The 27,219-nt window shown below is 44.0% G+C and overlaps 1 protein-coding gene across 5 annotated transcripts in view; it reads left to right on the top strand.

The window, feature by feature from the left end:
* TRIP12 (thyroid hormone receptor interactor 12) overlaps positions 1–27,219 on the top strand; it is a 108,355-nt gene that overhangs the window by 17,200 nt on the left and 63,936 nt on the right. For 3 of the 5 annotated variants that reach the window (XM_048506496.1, XM_048506497.1, XM_048506495.1), the window contains exons 2-4: positions 13,663–13,809; positions 23,262–23,387; positions 25,357–26,165. In XM_048506496.1, coding sequence (XP_048362453.1) covers positions 13,712–13,809; positions 23,262–23,387; positions 25,357–26,165 — 1,033 coding nt within the window. In that variant the 5' untranslated portion in view covers positions 13,663–13,711. The remainder of the gene's footprint in view (positions 1–13,662; positions 13,810–23,261; positions 23,388–25,356; positions 26,166–27,219) is intronic. The other 2 variants (XM_048506499.1, XM_048506498.1) reach the window with 1 other exon arrangement.

Raw genomic sequence — 27,219 nt, 5'->3', positions numbered from 1 at the left:
TATGCTTCTTTTACATCTGTGCATGCAATATAACCCAGCAATTTTAACTTCAGTAGTTGCTTATATCCCATTTACTCAAGGACATGCTAGTTGAGCAAGTGAGGTATAGTGGCTAAATTGCCAAGCCCTGACTTTTCCACCGAAATATCAAAGTGGTGCAGTGGAAGTAAAAGTCTCCACAGGTAAAAATAATCCCAAATGTCTATGAGCATTTATATTGTCTTTTTCAACTGAGAACTCTCCTCACTGTTATAGGTGTAGCCATGCCTCCTTCCTGCTCGCCTTGGTGAAGAAGCTACAGGACAGGCAAAGCTCTGATAGGAGACGAGTCTAGTAAATTTCCCCTGAAGCGTAGCCACCTTTCTGCTTCTCTCAACTTGGGCTGTACTAGTTGGATGTGGCTGCATTATAGAATCTCAGATGTGCCTTTAACATTTCTTGCATGTGGCCATGTAGTTGACTGACAAAAGTACCTTATGTTATACTTCATTTATAATCTATCTTTCTCCCAAGTGGGGGCCAAAACTGGTTTACATTGGTTTCCCCTCCATTTTATCCTCACAACAACCTTGTGAGTTGCGTTATCTGAGAGTGACTGACCCAAGGTTACCCAGCAAATCATGGGGGAGTGGAGATTCACACCCTGGGTCTCTCAGGCCCTAGTAAGACACACTGATCACTAACCTTTTGTATTAGTGGTTCTTTGAGCTATTCTGTTGAAATTGAAGTAGGCCCTGTGCTCTATGTTGCACGTGCAGGGTTTCCTTGTAGTTATGACCACAGTAATTAGGAGAAAATATTGAGAGCTAGTTTGGCATAGTGGCAGAACATATGAACATAAGAAAGAGCCTGCTGGATCAGACCAGAGTCCATCTAGTCCAGCACTCTGCTACTCATAGTGGCCCACCAGATGCAGGATGTGAAAGCAAAGGCCTGCTGCTGCTGCTCCCGAGCACCTGGTCTGCTAAGGCATTTGCAATCTCAGATCAAGGAGAATCAAGATTGGTAGCCATAGATCGACTCCTCCTCCATAAATCTGTCCAAGTCCCTTTTAAAACTGTCCAGGTTAGCGGCCATCACCACCTCCTGTGGCAGCATATTCCAAACACCAATCACACGTTGCGTGAATAAATGTTTCCTTTTATTAGTCCTAAATCTTCCCCCCAGCATTTTCAATGGATGCCCCCTGGTTTTAGTATTGTGAGAAAGAGAAAAATTTCTCTCTGAACATTTTCTATCCCATGCATAATTTTATGGACTTCAATCATATCCCCCCTCAGACGTCTCCTCTCCAAACTAAAGAGTCCCAAACGCTGCAACCTCTCCTCATAAGGAAGGTGCTCCAATCCCTCAATCATCCTCGTTGCCCTTCTCTGCACTTTTTCTATCTCTTCGATATCCTTTTTGAGATGTGGTGACCAGAACTGAACCAGAACTAATTTTGTACAATAAAGCTTCTGTTAAACTTCTTAGTATATAAATGTGTGTTGCATAACGTTTCAGGGTGCTTCTTTACACTGATTATAGGTTTGGAATCCCAGTATTTCACACTACTTTGTTACATTTAGCTAATAAAATGATGGAGTCATTCATTTATACAATTGAGTCCGTCTAGATGAAATTGTGTTTAAAAGGCCAGTCTTCTTTGTATTTGAGTTCTCCACAAATCTTACTTAGAAAGTGTCTCACCCTAACGAGGAGGAATATACATACAAATTATTTATCTAGAAGACAGAACAACTTTGACAACAGATTTTCAATAATGTGATGTAGAACATTCCTCTAGCATGGCAGTTTAGAGTAAAATTTAAAAGCGAAATCCAGTTCATGAATCAGAGCACTCTTCTCCAGATACTATATGGAAGGAATCATTGTGTGGATGTTTATGATTTGCTACATAATTTCTTCCGTATAGCATCTGAAGAAGTGTGCTCTCTTATGAAAGTCATTTTGGAATTGATATGGTTAGTCTTTACAGTACTGATTGACTTCCTCTTTTATTATGTTATAGTACACTAATATGGCTCCCTCTGTGGAGTTAGTCTGGAGTAACTCTGCATAACTAATGACTAATTCAGACCTAATTCTGTGACTAATTCAGACCCTTTGATTCTTTTCCCCACAGTCCTAATGTCTGTTTCTGGGGAGAGATGCAGATGTAATCTAGTTGTGCTGTTACAGTAGGACTAAGAGATTGGGAGGAGCCTGGGTGATTGGTTTATTACAAAGTCATATGTGATCTTGGAACAGGTCCCCACGTGTCTGAACTAGAGTTGGTGTAGGAAAAAATACATAACATTTAAGGTTAGTTGAATCACAAAATTGTCAGTTATTAAACACTGGGGAATTATTTAAATTTGAGTTTGGAGGAATGATCGAAGAAATCATAATGGTAGATCTTAAACTAGTACATGAAATTAGATAGTGTCACAGTAGAAAGCAACCTTTTTAAGAGCATTGTTGCTTCACAGTTTGAATCAAGTGATTTTGTAAGGATCCTGATTTTGCATGGTTGCATGGAATATTAAATGTCTGGTTCTAGATATTTAGAACTAGGTATTAACAATCAAACTGAGTTTTGGACCTTTTTTGGCTAATTTGTGGAAAAAATTATGATTATCTAGAATTTTTCTCAATTTTTCTGTGATAGTTCTTTGATGCTAGTAATAACGGAATCCTGTATATATACCACTCAATGTGGAGTTTAGTTACACATTGTACAGTTATATTTTGATATAGTAATTTCCCCCATGCTTGTGACACATTATGTAGCTATCTGAGATGCTGAAAACCGCAAAGCAGTGTAAACAAGCTCTGGCTTCTTACACAGCCTGTTGCAATCTTCTTAGTGGCTTTTCATTGTTAGATATCATTTCCCTCGCTTCTGTCTAGAACTCTGTTGCCCAGGAAGTGAAGCTTTCATCTCTCAAAGACATCTTTGTGCTAACTTTCAATTTTCAGGCTCAGTAACATTCCCCCAAGCTCTCTTTTGTTTATTCTTATATTCCTTTTTGTGATTTTTACTTCTCCACCTCTACTAACTTTAGCAATCCAAAGGTCACCTGCTAGTTTAGATGGCCATACCATGTCCCCCCCCTCCAGATCTTAATTCTATTACTACACTACTTTCACATTCCTACTCAGACATCATTCTTTATATTAGTAACTATATAGACAATCCAGTGGATCCTTAAAGATGAACAAGATTTTCTTCCAGCACAAGTTTCAGGGTAGGAGAACCAGCTTCCACAAAAATTGTGTGCTAGAGTAAATCTTGTTAGTTTTTAAGCAGCTCCTAGATATTTGTTCACTTTTGACTATACCTCCAAAATGTTTAATGTGAAATTTAAAGCTTCATCTCCATTTATATGTACAAGTCCGTGTTCAGTCATCCTTGTTATTTTTTCCTGCTCCCCAACTTTGTAGTCGACCTCCACAGTGGTCATCCAAGCTGATAAAGGAACGAAAGACGCAGACGCTTGGAGATAACATCTGGTGGAGAGATAAGCCAGCAGCCAGGGAGCCTCGGAGGTCCGTGTTCCCTAAGCCCGAAGTCTCCGGCGTGCTGGTTCCACTGGCAACCTTTATTGTTATTCTGCCCTGAGTGTAGGGAGGGAGGGACGGGGGAGTTCCGGGAGAGCGGCGAGGCCGAGGTCGGGAGATCATCATGTGATGCATGATCTCACCTGGCTACGTGCGGAGAGGAGCGTAAGCGTCTGAGCCTAATCCTCACCTGAGGGGGCAAGACCATTGTCCCTGCTAAGCCCGGTGACTGAGCCAGACAGTTCATGACCCGTGACTCATAGGGGGGATGAGAGAGTGGGGGGTGCCCAGTCGCGACCAGAAGGCCGTGAGAGTCCCTGTTGGCGTTCCAGCGCTTCTACACACGGTGTGCTGCTGGGTCGAGCAGTGCATTACTACATCTCCTCCTTTTTTACATTTTAGAAGGGGGACCGAAATGCTAAGGGGTGATTTAAAGGGGCGCTTGTCTCCTCCGCCTACGCTCATGGTCAAGCTGGCCGAGGCTGCTTGTGTAACATTAGGAACTTGGTTGCGGGGTAAGGGAAGTCGAGGGGGCTTGCTTACACGTTACAGGCAATATGGAGCACACATTAGGCGAAACAAGATCGATAACGTAGGCAGGGCACACAATTAAACCAATGCAGAGCTGCAACAATGTCAGCACTCAACCATCCTCCCCGCGCAGCCAGCTCCAGAGGGGCTGACCACCAATGGGGCAAACATCATGCTTCAGATTAGATACAACTTCTGCAGCTCACGTACTTTCACTTATAAGGAATCAATTGGGAATTATCAGAAGGATTACAAAACAAATACATATTATGTACATTCTCCCACAACCTTTGGTGATGTAATAACAATAAGTAATCAATAGCCCGGCCGCGATTGTTCTGGGAGTCGCAGCTTGGCCAGGGGATTCCACACACCTGCTGCTTTCGGAGGCCAGAGGCATCCAGAGCAATGGAGGTAGAGAGTTGATGGACTTCGCGAAGGGCACAGGCCAGCCGGCCAATAGTCTTAACATTGTAGAGGCGGGTCCAGGGACTCCCACTTAACAGGAAGTTGCGAGGGAGGCGAACTCCAGCCGGAGAGGCGACAGCGTGCAGCTCAGAGCAGGAGGGTCCGAAAGGCAAAGCGAGCGCGTGTGGCCAGCGTCCGGCTTGGTGGAGCCTAGAATTGCAGACGATGAGTGAGGCGACTAGAGGCAATAAAGAGTTCCGAGGCAGAAGAGAATTGAGGTAGAATATGAAATTAAGCGTTCCTCTCCACTTGGGTCCAAGACAGCACCAGGGGAGCAGGATGTTTCGAACACGGGGAATGTCCTCCATGTTATTACAGTTCCAATTGGGTCGAAGCCGATGAATGGGCCGAATTGGTTCCCACGTTTGCTTTCGCCCGGTGGTCGCAGGCGCCAGGTGTGGGTCAAGTGGTTAGCGACAGTCTTGTGGACAAGGAAGCGCCAGCCCGAGGGTTTGGGCAGCAAGGTCCCAATTAGAGCTCATAGGAGCCCTGATGGATGAGGCATTCCTTGAGGGCTTAGCCCAGACTCCCGCTAGGAAGTCTCCGAGGCAGGCAGACGAGGGAGCAGGCAGAGCCAGCAGGCTCCCGACTCTAGGAGATACTGGCAAGGCAGAAAGATGAGACGATTAGCAGCGGCAGCAAACTGCTCCTGGTGATGTTGGTCTGAGTGAAAGCTTCGTCAGGGGTGGCCGATCGCCATGTCCCGGCGGGAGGCAACAGAGCAGGCAAGGATGGTGGCCGCCCGAGTTAGCTGCGATGATCGTAAAGAGAGAGGCTGACACAGAGGTTCGGGTGTCTCGGGGTGGTCTTGCTGGTACTTGAGCGGCTCTAGAGCTTGTGGTGAGGTCGCATGTAGCGTCTCCCAGGTCATTGGTCTTTAGGCATTGGCGGCCCGGCGTTCCTGTTGAGACCGCATGGTAGGATCGCTTTAGAGAGATGTGTGTGTTCCATCTCCGGGATAGGGGATTGGACACTACAAGCCATTCCATGGAGTTTGGCCTGTCATGGCGTCCCGAGTCCCACAGGGACCTGTGGGAAGGGGACTGAAACACAACCCCTTTCCCCAGGTTATGGGGGAGCTGAATCCCACTCCCGGAGCTCAGTTCTAAATGCCGATGGGCGGAGATCAGGATTAGGTTTTGTTTGAGTTAGGGTTTAGAGTTTAGAGTTTAATATAAGAAGGCTTGTTTTGCAGCCTGTGAAGGTTGCCTGTCCTGCAATCCTACTGAGGGGCGCCTACTCCTCTTTCTTTAATTGTTTGACAGGAGGGCAGGAGGTGGCGACCCTGGTAGGAAATCTAGCTTCAAATCATCCAGAGTAGCGTCCAAAGGGCTGGTGGGTCAGGAAACCTGAGGAGGGACAAGCCCGAGGTCCTGGGGGGGATTGTGGGTATGCGTATGCTTAATCAGCAACACAAAGGGCTTTGGGCGCCTTTTTTTGGGGGGGGATGGGTGCATCCAGGAGAATGATGCAATCAGGCTGTATTAGAGGCGAATTCCTAGCATTAACAAACAAAAAAGGGGTTTTTCTTTGCAAAGGAGTTGCACTTACCGTGACCTTGGTGGCTGAAGCATGGGAAGCTGGATGGTGCTAAAGTTTTGTGATCCGAATTATCTTGGGGAATTGCAGCCTGCAGAGACCGCTCCTTAAGGGGCGGTTCCCATTTAAGCTCGGCCACTAACCAGTATTGATAAAGTTGCCCAGGCTGGGCAAGCTCTTTCATAACCCAAACAGGTATTTTAGGTATTAGGGGGCATAATGGTAGCAGCCCCTTTTTTAACTCTAGGGAGCCTGTCCTAGCAGTGCTGCGGTATCAGGGCCAGACCCAGATTTTTAATCCAGGAGGGCCAGTCAGCCAGTGGCTACCCGCCTCTACTAGTCCGAAAAAACAGAAGGAGAAGAGGAGGGAGAGGGAACAGTTTTCTTACGGAGGTAGAAAGTAATTTTGAGGAGAGCCGCAGTGGGATCAATGATCTGTAGCCCGGCACCCATCCCAGACCAAAGTCGCTTTGACCCTGACTCATGAGTAAGGTCCACTTCCCAGAGATTGACATGGATGTCTAAAAGCGATGGGGAGGCCGGACTATGAGCTGCAGCTGAGTCCCTGGGCTGTTGACCGCAGGAGCTACGTGGCCGGATGCTCCGTCTTTCAGCGGTTTTGTCTCCCCCCCCCCACCCCCCCCAGATGTGCGGGCAGAAGCTCTCGGTGCGGCCACTGGGCCGAGACCCACTTTCGGCTGCTCTGATGGCCGGTAACATCAGCGCCGGTGTCCACCTGGAGCCTTGAACATACATCCTTCTATGGCTGAAACGCTTCCAGGTATGGGGCGGGAGCTCCCCGATAAGCGTCTCCACCTTCACGGCAGTGGTGTAAGGCTGCTCGCCATGTTGGCTGCTGGGGTCAGGCCTCTGTACTGACCCAGGTGTGTAGCGTGGCAGCGCATGGGGCAAAGAAATCAACCTAGTATGGCCTTGTAGCTCGCATGAGTAACTCCTGTGGGATGTTTGTCCAGACTTGGAGATGGATGGGTCCCTTAGTGCGGTGGGTCGGTCACTCCGGGGGCCGATGAACAGTCCCTGTTCAGCCAGAGGTAGCCTTTTGGCAGCATCTAGCCCAATAGTCCAGTAGGGATGGGCTCGCAAATCATACTGGGTTAGAGTGACAAGAAATCCTAAGTGGGAACTTAAAGGAGATGGGCGTACAGGTGCATGCGAGCAAGATGCCTACGGAGGGGTGGTTTTGGCAGAGGCTTCACAGGTCGTTTGGGTCTGCTCTAGTATTCTCCTCCTTGGTCCTGGGCTGGGAGGCAGCCAGGCGGGAGTTTTCCCGACGGGCAGTCGTTCTCAGTGGAAACCTTCTGGCATCGTGGGCACGGGTTTTAGGGTGGCCTTCTCTCACCTCCTGAGGGGAGGGACCCTCCTCCATCGGGGTTGTAGGCCCCCGCGGGCTGCCTACACCCTTCGCCGGAAGTGTCGGGTCTGCAGCGAGTTGAAAGCAGTCATCCTGAGGCTGCCTCCCGCTGGGAGTGGAGAGTGCTGGCGTGCAGGAAGGCTAGCTTGGTGTGCGGAGGATCCGATGCGTCCTAGCAAGCCTTAAACATACCGGCCAGTTCAGGATCTTTGCCCAGGCCATTGCGATTGCTCTACGGCACCTCGCGTGGAAGTTTCTCTTTGCGGCTTGAGCGCCAGGGAGCTCGTTTGAGCCTCTTAGCTATCTACCTGCACCTCTTGGCTTCCTGGAGCCTGTTCACAAGCTTCGACATAGGAGCTCTTGGGGTTTTGCGGATGGTGGAGAAAACTCTGGCCATTGGCTGGCGGCATTGGGGACTTTGATCATGCCTTATAGGCTAACTCAGAGAGGCTTTTAATCCGTAGGGGTGGCTCTCAGGCAGGACAATCTGATACGTTGGGGTTGCGTGGCTGCTCCAGAGCGTTAAAGCTGAAGCGGGCTGTTGTACCGGCGCCGCCCGGCCCGGCATCCTATGATGCATTGCTGTGGAACTTCGCTTTCCCCAGATCGGCTACAAGGTGTGCAGGGCTCAGGAGCATCGCGAAGGTGGTTTTCCAGTCCGTCCGAACCATTGGGGTGATTCCCTGCTGATTGCCTCCAGCCTGCCTCAATGTAGGGGCTGGTGGTTCCCTACGTCTGCGCGTAAGCTTAGCTTGAACTCAATTATGAGGATGTTATGGCGTTAAAGGGCGATTTTCGACAGCCATCACCGAATGGCCACCCTCCCCTCGGTATCTGTAGAATGGGCCGGGGCACAATGCAGGGGAATGTCGGCATCGTCTTCCGTCAGGGTTTTCTTTCTCTTCACCAGATGCGTGGCATAATGCGTTCTGCGAGAGTTTCGAAACCAGCCTCATTACGCGTGCGCTAATGAGGTGCTGATGGCGTTTCGGAAAATGAAAGTGAACAAGAGGGAAGCTGGTATGAGCCGAGAGAGTTTGAAATGGGCGGAGGAGGAGCAAGTAGGGGCAGAAGGAGGACAGAGCGTCCAATTTAGTGGATAGTGATAGAGAAAAATCTCCGAGGTTGAAATTGAAGGTGAAAAGGTCGAAGGAGGGCGACCTACAGCAAGGGGAGCCATAGGTCCTGCAGGCTGATGGCGACATAACAGTATCTCCACGTCAGTAGCAGTGACATCGGTAGCGCTGAAATGCAATGCGAAAAGTCGTACCGATGTTTTCCCAGTCATAAGATTCAATGTCCCCCCCTCACAGATTTTCCGGGACACTGAGCTTCAATCTCCTCAACCAATTTATGCGAGCTCAACTACTCTTCTGCGGGGACTCCGTCGTGCATTCTAAGCTAATCGCCAGCTTTCAATGGTTAACGCATCAACGTGCTTGTCATAAGCTCCTGCTTTGCAAACCCCATATACTTCACCGGTGAATTCCGGTCGGACGAGAGAGTGTCCTAGGACGTGATGTCTGGATCGCTTCGATCCAGAGGACGAAGCGATACCGGAGCAGTGGTCCCTGGATGCGCCGATCAGCGGACTTCTCGGGTATCAGCGGCCCTTTCTAAGCTGACAGTGAGCAGGGTGGAGGTTCGAGGATTCCGGGTTTTGACTTCCAGCTTGTAGTCGCACTCGACCGCGATAGTCAGCTGATAAGAGCGCAGGTGAGACGGAGATAACATCTGGTGGAGATAGCCAGCAGCGGAATTGAGCCCGGAGGAGTCCGATGTTCCTAGCGAAGGTCTCCGCGTGCTGGTTCCTGGCACCTTTTGTTGTTATTCTGCTCCGAGGCGTGTAGGAGGGAGGGACCGGGGAGTCTCGGGGAAGCTGGAGGCGGGAGGGTGGGAGATCATCCTGTGATACGTGATCTCACCTGGCTACATGCTTGAGGAGAGGGCGTAAAAGCTGTCTGGAGCCTAATCCTCACCTGGGGTGAGACCATTGTCCCTAAGCCGGTGAGTTCCCAGGCCAGACAGTTCATGACCAGTATTGACTCCTTAGAGGGATGAGGAGTGAAGTGCTGTGCATTAAACCAGAAGGCCCGTGGAGTCCAGTTAGCGTTAGCCGTTCTACTGCACGTGCTGCTGGGTCAGCAGTGCATTACTACACAACTTGAAACTTTAATTGTAAAGACTTGGCTACTCATATTGATGAAGTTCACCAGGCATAGTTCTAAAACTATGTTTGGGGTAAGGCTGCATTTTGTGACCTGTTTCCCTAGATAGCAAGTAAGTAAAGAAAGCTTAGTTGTAGTTATTCCAATCCTGAGTGCCATAAATATGAATTAGGATAACTCGCACAGTGTGAGGAATAGTTTTCTGAGCTTGGAAATAATATAATTGAAAATGTTGAGCAATATACCACAGTGGTGGAAACTGAACTCTGTGCTGGAGATTATTAGAAAATGGGTTGAAAGACAGCAGATGGTACTATTCCTCTGCGCAGAGCTATAATGCAATCTTACTTGGAATATTGTGTGCTGCTCTGGTCAGTGTTTCTCAAAAAGATCGTTGTAGAGCTAGAAACAGTACAGCAGAGGGTGACCAATGTGATTAAAAGGGATGGGGGGCACCTTTCCTATGAGGAAAAGCTGAAGAGTCTGGAACTTCTTAGTTTAGAGTGGAGACCATTGGGGGGGGGGATGATTCAGGTTTATAATTTTATGCAAGAGCCCTTTTCCCTCCCATCTCCCAAAATACTAGAACTTAGTGGTATCTAATGAAGTCTAAGGGCAGTAGATTCAGGACAGACAAAAGGAAATACTTCTTTACTCAGAGAGTGATTAAAATTAGGAATTTGCTGATGGATGATGTAGTGATGGCCCCAGGAGATTAAACAGATTCATGGAGAACAAGTCTATTGTTGGCTTTTGGCCCAGTGACTAAAGTGAACTTTCATATTAAGTGACAGTAAACTTGCGAATGCCATTGCCAGATCTTGGCCTCTGTTCCCAATTCTTCCAGAATGACTATTTGACCTCTGTGTGGGACAGAACCCCCTCCCACACATGCAAAATAATGCACTTTCAATCCACTTCCACAATCGTTTGCAAGTGGATTTTGCTATTCCGCACAGCTGCAAAGTGGATTGAAAGTGCATTATTCTGCATGTGTGGAAAGGGCCAGAAGGTTGGACTAGATGAACCACAGGTTTGATCCAGCAGGACTCATGTTCTTATGATACCTACTGTGATCATACAAACAACTCACTTACAACTCATTTGTGGGTGGATTTTATATCTTATTCATAGATGAGCTGAAAGTGATAATTGACTTGGTAATTTTAACTGGAGCTAAAAAAATTGTGTACCTTCACAGTGTATTTTGCAGTTGCCATCTTTAATCTCGCACTGTTCCCTGGAATAAAATTTTGATGGAAAATTACAAGAGGTACCCATCTGTGCTTGTTTACATGATCGTTTGCTAAAGAAGTTCATGAAGGAATTTGTGGTAGTAAGACAGTATCTTGTGTAACGAGTGGTATACTTGTGATAAATTGGTTCCTGTAGTCATGATCAAGGGACTGCATACTATCTGCCCTTTTGGTTGAATTCCCCCTCCCTGGTTAGAGATGCTTAATATTTGTTCAGAGCTGGGTTCAAATTTTTGACTAATAGCAGTAACCAGAGTTGTTGTTGGTTGTATTTCAGAAGTAAACATGTCTTTCCTCTTTCTGGAAAAGAAGGCTTTTAGTAGAAATGTAACTTTAAAACAAATTATGTTTTTTGCTGTTTTGTTTTCAACTGCAAAAGACGATGGGATCTGACATCACCAAAAGATAATGGTGATGTCACAGACATACTGTCATGAAATCAGTGGGAGTACATCTCATCTTAGGTATCAGGTGTTCTCTTCACTTCCAGGAACTTCCGGTGAAGATGGCGCTTTGATCAGTCTGAGCTTTCAGCAGCTCCCAGCTACACTTTGCTGAAAGGGGCAATTAGGTGGCAAAAGAGCGTAGTCTTGCTCCCCAGTATCTCTGGGGACCTTTAATTTGACAGGTGAACAAGTTTGGGTTCATTTCTGACCCACTAGTTTCCATAACATCTAGGATCAGTAAATGTAAGCTGCCTTTCAGTTTGAAGAAGCAGCCTCTCCATTTCTCTTCCTTCCCCCCCCCCCCAATTTTCTTTTTTGAGGAAAAAATAATCTATTTTTTAAAAAAGTTTTCACTTTCTGTGAAAATATGCTGATGGACCCAATTGATTTCTGTGTCATGACTGTCAGTCATATTCTTTGATATCCATGTGTGTGAGTAATTCTGTAAAAAACATCATAGTATCGACCTCATAATCTATAATATTGGAGCCAGTACAAGAGAAACAGTACCAGTGAAAGCATGCATGGTTAGAGGGATGTAAGGAATGCCTTTCAACAATGGGAAGCTGTATGGTTAGAAGGTATAAAATTTACAGTAAACCAAACATTACAAGAAAATATGTTACAATTTTTATTTTATTTGTATTTATTTTGTTACATTTTATATTCCACCCTTCCCAGCCACAGTCAGGCTCAGGGCGGTGCACAAACATTTTAAAACAGTTCCACTAATACATAAAATATGATTATCATTAAAACTCAGGATGATCTCAAAATTTAGACTTACTAGAAACCTGCTCAAGCCTACATACACATAAGCCCTCCCAGAGCTATTCAAGCATGATCGACATCCAGCCAGTGCACTGCCAGCTGCATTGGTTCCAGTTAAAGCACCAAATCAGATCCAAGGTTTTGGTATTGACCTTCAAGGACCTGAATGGTCTGGGACCTTCTTATCTGTGGGGCCTTCTCTCCTGGTACATTTTCCCAAAGACTTTATGCTCAGCAAATGACAACTTACTAGTGGTCCCTGCCTTGAAAGTTGTTCAGCTGTCCTCAGCCAGCACAAGAACCTTATTGACTCTGGCCTCAGCCTGGTGGAATGCTCTGTCGAAGGGAATCAGGCCCTGAGGGACTTGGTACATTTTTGCAGGGCCTGTGCTGCCAGGCTAATGGTTGATGACAGTATCCAGTACTCATTCTGGATTTGGCTTCCCTTTCTTTCCCTTCCCCTATCTTTCCCACTTGTCCCCCTCTGTTTTCCCCCAATATCTGTATGAATGTGGAGCTGATATTAAAACTATGGTGCTGGGGCATAGGAAAAAAAAAGGTTTTACTGACCTATTGTTATTAATTGACCTGCCTGAGCCTGTTTGGGGAAGGGTGGCCTATAAAACTGAATCAATAAATAAAATTAGAATTCATATCAATAGTGGCCATTATTTGGAATTGTTGAAAAAATAAATAACATTTGTAGAATTTTCATTTCACTTTATATTTATACTCCGCCCTATCCCCAAAGGGCTCAGGGCGGCTAACAGCACAATAAACAGATGCATTATACCAATACAACAATGATAATTTACATAGAACTAAAATAGAACCAGATTACAGATGGCGACTTAACATTTCGAACTAAACAATTTCGGAGAACAATAACAGCAGCATTTGCAGCACATTAATGTATACCACTAAATCCATAATATCCACGACATTATTCACAAGTCAATACATTAGCAATAATACATAACTACATAGCAATAATCAAAAACATCAGAATAACAGTATATAACAATTAAATCAAAATATATTAATACATTTACAACCATATGTTTCCAATGCATCAATACATTAACTCCACAAACAATACATAACAATCAACTAATGCAACAACAAGCAAGACTCGTTTGGGGGCCAGATATGTGCCGTTCCCCCCTCCCAATGGTTTTCGTGAAGACCTGAATACAATTTTAACAGCTCTGATCTTTATGAATAGGGTGCCTATTGTGGTCAGATTCCAAACATAAGTATAGCCCATATGACTTGGGAATGGTGACTAAAGAAAGTAGCCTCCAGAAAGAACACAAGTGTTGGTTATTGTTTTGTAGATTTTGCTCATGTTTGAAACAATGATAAGAACTTGTACTCTGTAAAACACTTAAAGTAGCTTTTGACATCTCTTTCTTAGGTTGACTTTAAAATAGGTCTAATTTTTTGTTGGAAGCCTTTGGCATGAGCCGATTAAAATGTCTGACCTGTGTACAATCATCTCCGTGGTAATCAGACAGTTCTCAACAGCTCTTCCTCTTATTTACTAAAATATTCTTTTTGTCTTTCAGTGAATGGTAGTGTCTAGAAAGGGTATGTCCCTTCAGGAGAGAGGTGCCAATGTCCAACCGGCCTAATAACAGTCCAGGGGGGTCACTGCGACGTTCACAAAGGAACACTGTCGGGGCCCAACCACAAGACGACGCAGTAGGAGGAAGGTATGACTAATAAATTGTGTCTTGCCAGTGCATCATCATTAAATGTACACCATAGGTATATGTTATTTTTTAGAAAAAATGAATTTTTATTTTGGTCAGATAGATATTTTTTTCAAATTTATTCGTTAGCATCTCTTAGACATCTGATTCACCTTCAGTGTGAAGTGCTAAAAGTGTCAGGAGAGATATATAAAATCCATGGCCTCCTAAGCATCCAGTGATTAACGTAAAAACTTTGTAGTATATACTAGGGATATGCATATCAGAATTCCTGAATTGAAGATGTACATGGACATTGCTGGTTAGAGCCATTATGATTTTCTGGAATGGTAGCACAAATCCAAGATTCTTAGGTAACAAACTCCCTCCTGAAACAATTTATGTTTTTATCTTCTGATGCTAACTAGCTATAGCATGTGCTAATGCTTTTCTTTGATTCTATTGATTTCCCAAGCAATGAAATTTTTGTGTATTGTTGAAGGCTTTCGTGGCTGGAATCACTAGGGTGTTGTGTGGTTTCCAGGCTGTATGGCCATGTTCTAGCAGCATTTTCTCCTGATGTTTCGCCTGCATCTGTGGCTGGCATCCAGCCACAGATGCAGGTGAAACGTCAGGAGAAAATGCTACTGGAACATAGCCATACAGCCCGGAAATCACACAACACACCAGTGACATTTTTCTTTTCCAATCAGGCCCTTGCACAGAGTACTTCCAGCCAATCACATTTGGAGACAAGCCACAGTTCTCTTTCCCTTTTTCATTTGTGGGTGGGGGGTGCTTTTGTTCTTTGCAGCTTTCTATGGCTGGCAAAATAGAGAGCTGGAAAGGCGTTTGGTTTAAAAACGTCCACTTTCAACCTTCCAGAAAACCCTTAATAGGAAATAATGGCAAACCTACAGGAAGAAATGGGGGTCAGTTCCGTGAAAGAAGTCACTTTCACTTGGTGAAAGGAAACAGACCATTACAAAAATAGTTTTCAGTGGAAAAGTAAGAAGTTTTTATTGTTAGTTACTGTAAGAGTAGGAAAATGTGGACAGGTTTTTAAAACAACAACACCCAGGCCAGTTGAACCTTTCCTGGTAGAATGCTGCTCAACTGCCATTTTATGCATCAAGAGAGAAGTACAGCTATTTTGGGGAGGGGATATGTAAAATCAAACTGCTTTTGTTCAGTCTGCTTGAAATTAAAGGGGTTTCTACAGAAAGGACTGTGTTGTATGCAGATTTGGCGCCAGTATCTTTGGTGCCATTATCACAAGGAGTCACAGGTGTATTGGAACCACCACCACCTCTATTGCATTAATGTCCAGGGGTCCTGATTCTCATAGTCACATTCCCTAACAGTGTGCATAATGACCAGATCTTCACTGCCTCTGGCCTCGAATAGTTCCTACAATAGTGACCATAGAGCAAAGGGTGGTGGCAGAGCTCCCCTGGAACCTTGCCCCAGCTAACACTCTCTCTTACCCACTCCTGCCACAACTTCTGATCTCATACCATAGGCTTTCCTCCCCACTCCTGCACATTCCTGCCTGCTGGTCAGGACCCCATTGGTGCCTGGCTGCTAGCCCAGGTCATCTCTCTCCATGCATGGCCTTCATCACCATTCCAAAGTCCACAGCTCCCATATGTAAATTCCCAGGGGAAGTTTTGGGAGATTAGGGAGGCTGGAGCCCTCGCCAGATGGTGCGGGAACTCTCCCCCAAGGTTGCCTTGCCACCTGACAGTTTTGCAGAAGCGAATTTAGTGTAGTGGTTGTAATCTGGTGAACCAGGTTTGTTTCCCCACTTGTGTATTCCTGCATGACAAGGGGTTGAACTTGGTAGCCCTGTGGTGTCTTCCAACTTGAGGATTCTATGAGCCTATCAGCCACATGAAGTCTGCTGGGTGACCTTAGGCTAGTCATAGTTCTCTCAGAACACTCTCAGCTCCACCTACCTCACAAGGTGTCTGTTGTGAAGAGAGGAAGGGAAGGAGTTTATAAACTACTTTGCGACTCCTTTGCTGTTGAGAAAAATGGGGTATAAATTCTTCCTACCAACAGCCACAGGATGGTGGTCAGGTGCCCCTTCCCCCTCCTTGCTGCCAACCCATGTTGACGGTTGACAATGGCAACCACCCTCTAGTTCCATCCCCACATATGGCCTCCCCCTCAGTTTGCTCCCTTCCGTGGCCAGTGTGGTGTCTGTTTTTCACCATGGTCCCCAATGAGAGGACTGGAAGGCAGGTTGCCCAGAGCTTGGAATGGCCACCAACAGTGAATATGGTACTTCTGCCTTATTTATGGACTTACAGCAGTTGCGCAGTGATTGGTACATGCAGTAAAACTGCAGGGCAGAAGGGGCATCTGGGAAATTCTGAGAGCTGCCCCCTCCTTGTTAGGCCCCTGGATGCTGTCACCCTGCAGTCCCCACTCCAAGCTCAGAAAAGATGGAGCTCCTGGATTGCTGCTGCTTGGACAGAGGGGTTGGGGGAACTAGCATAGGAGCATCCACCTCTGTGTCCACTTGTGGATCTCCTGGAGCTGAGTCAGTACCCATCTGCAGGGGGTGAACCTTAGGTCCAACAGGAGTAGCTATTTGAGAGGACCTAAGTCATACTGACAGGTGGCTGGGTACACAGGTCTGCTTGTGGAGGAAGTGTTTGGAATCCACATCCAGCGCCGCATCTGTTGGGTGGCTTCTCCTGGCCTTCTGTGAGAAGGGAGATAGTGTGCATTGCAGAGAGGGAGACTGGGAACTCCCTGGTGGGGACCATGCCTAAACAGCTGGGATATTAGACAAGTCTAGCATGTCATCTTGCACTGACCCAAGTGGAATTTCGTGCCAGCACCCTGGTCATGCCACTTCTGTAGTGCTTTCACACATACACACACACTGTGGATTGTGCTGTGAGAGTTGTGCTGTAAGAATGTGATATACCACATTCTGTACTACACTTTGTCCGCCATTTGACCTGAACTTTCAGTTGTGTATATGTATAGGGAATGTTTTAGCCACAAAAGTGTTTTCAGCTTCAGCTTTCAAAGCTATACTCAGTGTGTCTTGAACTACCGGAATAGTAGGTTATCCTTTTATTTGGAAATTCCTGAATGTGGAACTACTTTGACAATACTTTTGGTTGGTCATAGAGACAAGGAATCTTGGGAAATAGAAAAGAAAACTGCGCATCAAAATAAAATAACGCCGTAATGCACTACAGTATTCTCCCAAGGGACTGAGTAGTTTCAGTGGAGTGATAATCTTGCACACTTCAGTACTCTCTGATCATTAGCACTAGCTGGCTGCTTCATAAGTTAAACGGTAGTGCAACATAAAGTAAATGCCAAAATAATAATTACAACATTTGTAGCCTGCCTTTTAATGTAAGATTCCAAGCTAACTTTTGATTCGAGAACAGGGCTTTCTCTGTAAAGACATGTTACACAATTCCCTCCCTAAAGAAGTTTGTCATCCATCCTTCATCAGCGTTGTAGCATGAAGCCAATGCAGTTTTGTTACTGGGTGCTCCAATAACAACAACAGCAACGATAATAATATTAATAATAATAATATTAATAATAGTAATAATAATAATATCATCATCATCTGTCAAATTCAGAAGGCAGCCCTGCTAGGATCCACACGAATACATTACAACTTCCTAGGTCTCTGGGTGAGGCTCGAATTGTAATGAAGGCCAACAACCAGCTAAAGAACTGGCAGTTGTGAAATCAACCGATGATGATGATGATAATGATAATAATAATAATAATACATTTATATTGTGTTCTTTGTAACCATCCACTATGCGTGAAGCATCAAATGTGCCCAGAGCAGAGAAGACTTTGTGTTCTTTCTAAAGGTATCCTGATCCCTGCTGTTAGCAACCCTAAACATTAAAGACAGTACTTTAAACTGGTGAACTGTTGGAATCTGGTGGGAAACTGGTTTTGTTTTCCAGGCAGCATGATGTGGCAAGAACACCAATAGATAAGCTCCAAACCACCTGTAACGTCTGTTCAGTTTTCTTCAGTTGGTCCATTTATTTGTTTACCAAATTGATACTTACACATTTGCCTAACCAAGATGCACATTATATCATAAATCTAATCTAGATGACACCAAGGCATGAATTACGATGATTGGGCTTTTTTTTTCTAGAGTGGAGCACAGCTGATAAACAAACTAAATTAGTAAAATATACTGCTTGCTTCCTTTGGCTGCTCCCTGGTCATCAAATTGCAGCACTGTGTCTGTAAGGCTGAACACACTCAAACAAAGTCAGTTTAATAAAAAGGGACGAACTGTATTGAATTATGTCGCCCTAGCTACAGGGTGCTGGAACTGAGGATTCTTGTCCTCAGTTCCAGTATTTATTCTATTTACAAAAACAGGCAGTAACCAATCAACTTTTCCTCTCCCCCTGCTCCTGGCCTCTCATTGGTTCTGAAGCTCCAGTGGGATGTAGCTTCTCAGTTTGTTTTCCCGCTCTTTTTGGAAAAAGGCGGGAGCTGGTTCATGCTGGGAGTGGCAGTCCTGACAGTGTCTAACAGTACCCTTTGATTCGGCTAGTCATTGACTCTTGACTGTGGTGTAGAACTTCAGCTGCCACCCTAAGATATGGCGGAAAAGGAAGAGAAATGGTCAAGCAGGTGAAACTGCAGTCTGTGTGATCTTCTCAGAAATTTTAGGTAGGTGATGAATATAAATCCTGTGATACGCAAGCTAGTGGCTGTGGGGCAAAATACTGGCTTCTAATACAGCATTTTAAAATTGCCCTCTAAGGAGGACTGGGTCCGTTGCAAAACAATCCCAGTAAGGTAACACTGAAAATCTCTGAAATATCCATGAATTGTATCTTGGGGCTGCCTTGTTTTGGTCATTGAATCATTAATTTAGACTGTAAAGATGTTGATTGAATTTTTTCCCAGAAGTAGCTGTATATTTGTGGTGCCTGAAGATGCCTTTTTGTAATGACTTTTGCATGACAATATCTGAAATTCAGTTTCTTCACTTATAAGACATCTCTCATTTCAGAATGGATATTGACTGATTCTGGCAGATCTAGATTGTTAAGTACTTTGGAAGCAATACTTCAGATGTTGCCAGTGCACATTTTCCCTTGCTTGGATTGTTCAAACCAGTACACATAACAGTACACATGTTCCTTCTTAAACATGTTTACTGTACAGGATTGGTTTTCTTGAGCCAATGTTGTTTCAGATTTTCTGAGTTAACTTTTTCCTGACTCTTGCTATGATCTGATCTGCTGCCAACACAAAGAGTTCTACCAAATTCAAATTCAATTCAAATTCAAAGACCTTTATTAGGCATCAAGAGAAAAGAGTTCTACCATTCTTGTCATAGTAGGAAAGTGAATATTCTGGGCAGAGATTAGTAGTTCTGAAATGCTATCCAGTTTAGTTGTTCTGTTTTATGGTTCCCAAATACATCAGTTTTGCTGATCTGAGACTTGTACAACAGTGTCTGTATCCAAGAGCTCCTCCTGTGATAATAGCATGCAGGAGTATGACTTACAGCTGTTAAACCAAGAGTTACGTATACTTCATATCTGAATATTTGTTCTCTAGAAAAAGCGTTGACCTGGGGTCCTCTAAGGCTTTTAACCAGAGCTAATGACAGCAAATCGAATACTCTACTCTAGTAACTAAAACATATTTCTTTTACTTCTGCTTTTAAAGATTCTGCAGATGTACTATGGCACAATTATGACTAGCTCCATCTTTGTGTAATAATAATGCAAGACCCTGGAATACCTGTGAAGGAGGAAACATCAAAACTTAGCTTACATCTACAGAGGCAATGCCTTTCTTCCAGTGCTGTTCCTAATTGAAGAAAATTGCAGTTAGTTTTCTCCCCCTTGAGTTCCCCCCGCCCCCCGTTATTCTGCTGAGCCAGTGCGGTGTAGTAGTTAAGAGCAGTGGACTCTACTCTGGAGAACTGCGGTCAAATCCCCACTCCACATGAAGCGAGCTGGCTGACCTTGGGCCAATCACAGTTTTCTCAGAACTCTTTAGCCCACTCAGTGGTAGGTAATGACAAGCCACCTCCTGCCTTGAAAACTTTACACAGTCCCCATAAGTTAGCTGTGACTTAACAGCATTTTCCACACCAACCTTATTCCACAGACCAATCCACAGTATATTCTGGCCAGTTACTTCAGTTCCTGAAAACAGTTGAGGCTACTGTAACGACTGCCAAGATCTTAAAAAGCTCAGCTTCACACTTAGTATGGCCAGTATTTGAAGTGTCCTAGCTGCCTTTGGTCTGCACATGATCTAAATGGCAATTTCCATGAACCAAAGGGCACTTTGCCTTGGCCTGTATCACCCAAGCTAGCCTGATCTCATCGCATCTAAGAAGCTAAATAGGGTTGACCTTGGTTAGTATTTGGATGGGGGACCACCAAGGGTCATTATGCAGAGGAAGGCAATGGCAAACCACCTCTGTTAGTCTCAATCCTTGAAAACCTTATGGGGTTGCCATGTGGGCTTCTGTTTGATGGCACTTTACACACAAAAGGGGGAATAGTTTTTCTTCTTCCCCTTCCCTTTGCAGTCACCCATGCAAACATCTCATTTTCTTGAGAGTTTCCTTACCTTTATAAGCCACTTCAAGTGCCATAACTGTTGTTTTTCAATAACTTTATGAGCAATGACCATAATTTTATTCCATAGGCTAGGTCCAGACTAAAATTTCTGCCAGTGGAACAAAACTTTCCCACATCCCCTTCCCTCAGGCCATCGATTTCCTTGAAATGCTGTTCATGGGGGATAGGGAGTGATGAATATCAACATGAGGGGGGTCTGCAGCAGGAAAAGGGAATCAGTGGAAATTGTCATTTTTATCTAGATCCAACTCCACTCTTTGTAAAAGCTTGGCTATCAAACAAACCCAACACTTTGAAGGGAGAGGGAAATATTTTTCATTTGCCAGTCTAAAGACTATTTCCAGGTTGAATACATTCATAAATTTTGGTTCCCCGATCTTCTGTAAAAGGACACAACTCAGATGAAGACCTTGTAAACTGGTGATTATAAACCCACATACCCAGCAGCGTTTCCCCCATGTTTATTATTTCTATTTTAATTATTTTATTAAATTTATCTACCGCCCTTTCCTGACTGTTGTCAGGCTTGGGGCAGCCTATGTCAAGGTTCATGCATTCTGTCTAAAAGGACAGTGGGTGATGTTCTTGTGGTAGATCATACTGAAAAAAACACAGTATGACTCAGTTTCAGGTTAATTAATTATAGCTTAATTTTTAGGCCTCTGATTCAACACACAGCACAAAAATACTTTGAACATGTTCAGTGGGCCAGGTTGCACTAAGCATTTTTCTTGAGCTCATCTTGCTGAACGGAATTCAGATTGGGCACCATTTCCCCCCTCTTCTCTCTCGCTCCACCCCCAATATTGTCATTGAGCATATGTCACTCTGTGCTTTAGAATGCTTGTGAAATGCTCCCTTCCCACCACCACCACTTTTGAGGAGATACACATCTTCAGGTACCTGCTACAATAATAAAGGCAGCATAAAGGCAGACAGATAAGAGGACAGACCTTAATGGGGTGTGTGTATAATAATAAGATATTGGCAACCATTATTGTGTAGCAGCTATTCTTGGATTAATTTTTTTGAATGAGTCTATTCTAACTTACATGTTACTGAGAGATTGGAAGGTAATTTTTTAAAAAAAGTTTTCTTCCATATCAGCTTCTCTCTGTGGTTAGAAACGGTTAGTAATAACCCTTCTGTTAGACTAGAAGTTTAGTCAGCGTCCAGTGCCTTCTCTTAATACTGCATGAGGAGTGGGCTGTCAGTTTTATTGAAATGGAAGGGTAGAGAGGACTTAAGGTTCCCTTGCTTGCAGCATAGCACTTACACAAACCGGACACAGATCTTTCTGAAGGTGTTGAATAACTTCAGCAGTGTTAAGGAATCCCTACCAAATTGGCCATTTTCTTATAGAACTGTTTTTCTGAGTGCAGCTAAAGTTGACTAATGTTGTTCAAATATCAGCAAGCATTTGGTGATCAAGAGGTAGATGTGATAATATTTCAATTTTTCTAGAGCAGTTAAATGAATGCATGACTTCTAAAGATGCACTAACAAGAAAGGTAAAAGCAGAGAGTGAAACTGGAAACAAAGAATGGAAGAAGATAAGTTGAAGAAGTGAAATGTCATAAACAAGTGGGACATAGAGGATATCTAGAAAGAGCGAGACCTAAATAATGCATCAGCTGGCTCAATGGATTTCCTTATGGATGCCAATATCAGTAGCCCTGGAAGAAAGGAAAGACACGTAGTTCAATGTGGATCTGTTATAGTATTTCTTCCTTTCCTGCCACTTTCGCTCCATGACTGTGTTTAGGATCAGCTCTGTGTGAATGGAACCAGTGCACGATAATTTAGACTAAATTACGGATGTTTGAAGACAAATGTTGGATCAGATGGACACCTAATTCTGGTTTACATGAAATGCTTGAAGGTAGTGATTAGGTTATTATTCATGATATGTTTGATACACTGAATTGTGAGTTAAAATATTTATAGCATTCTTATCTCATTGAATTTTCTGTTTGACATATTTTCGGTTGAATAGTTGGCCTTGAAGAACTATTAAATCATCAAGTAACATTTGAAATTTTGTAAAAATTCCTTGCAAAGACATCAAGCCTACACTGATAGGTGAACTGCAGCTGGTTGCTTAAAAACAATCTAAGCCATTAGGTTTTTCTCCTTTTTGCCTCTGGCCCCTTAGTGTCATTCCTGTAGCACCTAATGCTAATCAGTGTGACTGATACTTGTGTCCGTAATAGTCAATCTAGTTCTGTTCCTTAGGCAAGGAAACGAACAGGGAAAATTACAAATAGTATGAGGGTGTACAGAATCATTCTCTTGAGGCTGCCTCTAAGAGAATCAGTGATGCTGCATGCATGCCCTTGCTCAGAAACAGTTGCATTAATGTCACTGTATTGCTGCAAAAGATTGACGTGCCCATGATGGATGTGGATTGTTTTGAGAGACTTGCCCAAACCCACCCTATGTGCTTCTTGGTTGATCAGGGACTCAACATTGAGTCATGCTGAAATGGAACACAGAATCATACCTGAGGTACCCCAGTGTATGACGATAAAGCAAATATTGTAAGTGCTAGAAGTTGGAAACTTGTGACCAATTGCATTGCCCTAAATCTGTATTTCATTTCAGTGACTGGCAGTGTGGAAAGACTTGGAACTGCTAATGAATATCCATGCTTGATGTAATCTTAAGTGAGAGAGCTGGTTTTGACATAACTAGCAAGCTAATTCCTCTGCCTAAGATATCTTGCTGTAGGCTTGATAGAAAACTATGTATGTGTAAAATCCCGTGTTTAAATGCTCCATGTTCACATTTCTGTCTGCTGGTTTTCCTGATAGCTTTCTGTTTTTAACTTTCTGCTGACAGGTCACATTTAGGGCAGGCAAAACATAAGGCACATAGCCCTTCTGAAAGTAGAAAATCAATATCAAAGGCACCCAAAGTGCAGCCCAATACTACTACTGAACAGTCCAAGGGACACTTTTCTAAAAGGTAATAGTTTTATATTTGAATTCACAAATGTAACTTCAAGAGTATATATTGCTGTCTTCATGGGTCAATACTAGGAAATCATCTAGGTATCACTTAACAGCAGTTTCACTAAACAGACAGGTTTGTTGAAAATCCATGGCATTCTGTTTTGATATTCAATCTACAAACATCAATGTTGTCGTGTGCGTGTGGGCGGGGAAGGGGACCTTTTTTGATTGCCATCACTCTAGTATGACTCTGACTTAGGAGGTCCCAGATCTCCCTCCCTGTCCCAGCTTCTTTTCCCAACAGGGAATACCTTTTAGTTGACCAAATAAGGCATGAGGAACCAGGCTGAATAAGAAATATTTTATTGAAGCGGTCTAATAACAAGTCAAACCACCTATAGGATGAGATCAGTAAAAGCCAGCAAACAAAATAATGAAAACCCTGAAGCCTCTATCTTTACTGTCTCTAGCCATCTCCTGGAAATAGGCTTCAGGTCAACTCACTTCTTTCTGGATGAGGGGCTCCTCCATCTGCAGCAGCCTCTCCCCCAGTTCTGGTTCCTAGGAGTGAACCACCCTCCCTTTTTGAGCAAGGCCTTTTTTCTTAGGAACCAGCCCTCCACCCTGGCCCCAGTTTTCCCCCCAAATGCTCTTTTACCAGTCACAAAGCCCACAGGGTGCCTGGGATTTCTAGACCTGCTCGCTACTTTAATGTAGGCCTCCTTAAGGCCTGTCGACCATACTCACTCTAGGCGGATGATGCCAGATGTACAAAGGCAAGAGATCTCCAGCAGAATAAAAATTGTTACCTTATATATTTAGTAATCAACATGCCATATCATTCTCAGTTGTAATAAAGGAATGCATAATGGATGGGTCTCTCATAGTGAATAACTGACTCTCTGCCTTCAGAGGCAGCAACTTCTAACTTGGATAAAATGCTAAATATTTTAATCATGCCTTGCAGATATGTTTCTCAGTGATGTGACTGGCCACTTTGGGGACAAAAACCTTAGCAAGAAAGGCCTTTTTTGTCCCACTCAAGAATTCAGAATTATTCCTTCATCATTACTGAAGGACATTACATTCATCAGGAATGAAATGTGATTGGCTGATCTTCTGGAAAAACTTTTTATCAGCTTCCATTACGGCAGACAGCAGTTCTTCTGCATTGTCTCCCTTACTCTGAAAGGCTAGCTTAATTCATACTGAAGTATGAGTCTGATATAGAGAGACTGAATAAAACTAAATGCATTCACAATATGGAAGCTGCACTAGGGCTATGACAGAGGGAAAATGATTTCTTTCTAGACCCTACCCATATAAGAACAAGGTTTGGAGCAGAGCAGCAGAGAGCCAGAGTTGTTGCGGAGATACCACAGGCAGCTCTGAGGCTCTATTCTAGAAATACTTCCATGAGACGAGGTTACTAGGCAATGAGAACTAAGGATGGCATGTGTACAACTGTTGAAAAACTGTGCTGAATATTGGAACTTCAACTGTTGATAGGTTGCTCACTTGAAAGCTTTCCTAGAGTGGCACTAGGGCTGTGGGGAAAGTTTTGTGCTGGCTGTTTTCCTTCTCCCACAAAAGAAATGGAACTCAGGAGACTCCAGGCTTACTTCTGTACTTTAGGCATCCATTGTTACTACAGGTTAGCTGTGATCTATGAGAAGAAGTTCCTAACTTCATTGAATTTCCAAACAGTTTTATCAGCAAACTAAAATACTTGAAAGTAATTGTGATCTGAGTATTGTTTGATGGTTAACTTTTCACTGCATCTGAGATGAGTAGATGCTGTTTAGTTCAGTAAACATATACAGTTCTTGCCAATACAATATTAATTGAAAATCTCCTATGAATCATCTGTGGAAACAAAGAAGTAATCCTTAATTATACCTATATAGAATGGTCTGGTAATACTTGAGGTATCTTTCTGTCCTTATTGAGTGCTAACACTGCTTTTTTCTCTACCTCCTTAGAGGCTGTAGTTCATCTGCTATTATAATTCCACAACAAGAGGCTCTGGACACAGACAATACTTTGGAGAGGCAAAAACCAGGGCAGGTGCCTAAGAAAGACAGTACTCGAGGAGTGAAACGCAGTGCTAGCCCAGATTACAACCGGACAAATTCCCCTAGCCCTGCCAAAAAAACCAAAGCACTTCAGCACGCTGATTCTTCCTCAGATTTGGAAACAAATAAGCCACAGGCTAAATCTAAGAAAAGACACTTGCATCAGGAGCAGGAGTCAAAGTCTTCACAATTACCATCAACAAGCAAGGCTCATACCAGAAAGGGTGGAGCTACCGGTAGCTCCCGAAGCCAGAAACGGAAAAGGACAGAGACTTCAACCATTGTAAAGAGTCGTCCAGCAGCTGAAACGACTGGCACTGAGGAGAGCCCAGCAAAACCCACCAAGCTGGCTTCAAAATCAGCGAGCTCAGCCAAAGCTGGGTGTAGCACCATCACTGATTCCTCTTCTTCAGCCTCTACGTCGTCTTCTTCATCTGTTGTTGCTTCTGCCTCTTCTGCTGTTCCTCAGGGTGCCAGAGTGAAACAGGGAAAAGACCAGAGCAAGGCCAGGCGTTCCAGATCTGCATCTAGTCCAAGCCCCCGGAGGAGTAGCCGGGATAAAGAACAGAATAAAATAGGCAGCTCTTCAAAATTTGACTGGGCTGCTCGCTTTAACCCCAAAGTTAGCCTGCCTAAAGCAAAACTGTCTCTACCAGGCTCTTCTAAACCAGAAACATCGAAACCTGGGCCTTCAGGATTACAGGCTAAACTAGCAAGTGAGTTGGTGAAAACACTTTACTTCTACGAGGCATGAAAAATACGGGTATCTTCTATAACAAGCTTGTTACGATTTGGTGAATCTATTGTGTCAGTGTGAAATATAATCTAAGGCTAGTTCATAGTATCATGATTTTCCCTGATCTGTTCTACTGGAAACTACTACAGGTTGGGGTTGGCATGAGTGAATTGCTACCCACAACAGGAGTGAAACGCCTCCATTTTAGGGGAGGAGTGTTCACCCATTCTCTCTCATGTGCAGATTTTCAGAATATGAGTTCTTAATATAAAGGTTTTTAAAGGTGCAGGTGGTACAGTCGAGGCTAACATGTCACTTTTAGTAGTCCATGTGGTAACATGTGTCCCAGAGGTACAAGATGACCTGTGATTTGTGCAGACAAACTGGTTTATAATTCTTGCTTCCTGCTGAAATCCCCAGGCTTACTGCAGAAGAAGTTCTACCTTTATTTGGATGCAGTAGCAAACCAGTTTGTCCAAACTGTGGCTTGAAAAACATGTTTTTGTCTATGTCTGAACTGCGGGTTGGATCCCATTGTAACAGGGTTCTAATTTTTCTGCAACTTTCCCACCATTCTTTCTGATGGTGGGAAAGTTTATGTCCTAATTTTCCGAGGTTGCATAGTCTGATAGCCGTGTGAACTGGGAGGCTGTAGTGGGGAGACAGAAAAGAATGAAATAGCTCTGCAGGTGGAAGAGAAAGGGCAATACATCAACTTCCTCTTCTTCACTCCAGCCTTTCAACCCAAGTGGATATTGCAATAGACTATCCTAGCATCTGACATTGCTGAGCGGAAGGAAATGTGTGAAGGCTCCACAACCATCAGTGCCATGTACTGACAGATTGTGATGTGCCTGAATCTCTGTTCTGACTGTATAGTATATAGTTGATATGATTTATATATAACAATGTTCATCAATCTATTTCAGTGTTTTCTGCCTAGAGTTCAAAGGTTTCTCTCTATTGTAACATTTGTTGAATCAGTTAACTGAACTACAACCATCATAGTACAGTGTTGCTCACTGATTTAACAT

The sequence above is a fragment of the Sphaerodactylus townsendi genome, linkage group LG08 (genome assembly GCF_021028975.2).
Source record: "Sphaerodactylus townsendi isolate TG3544 linkage group LG08, MPM_Stown_v2.3, whole genome shotgun sequence".
In the NCBI taxonomy this organism is placed as follows: Eukaryota; Metazoa; Chordata; class Lepidosauria; order Squamata; family Sphaerodactylidae; genus Sphaerodactylus; species Sphaerodactylus townsendi.
The sequence above is the reverse complement of the archived record's forward strand: the minus strand, read 5'-3'. Positions and strand labels throughout refer to the sequence as shown.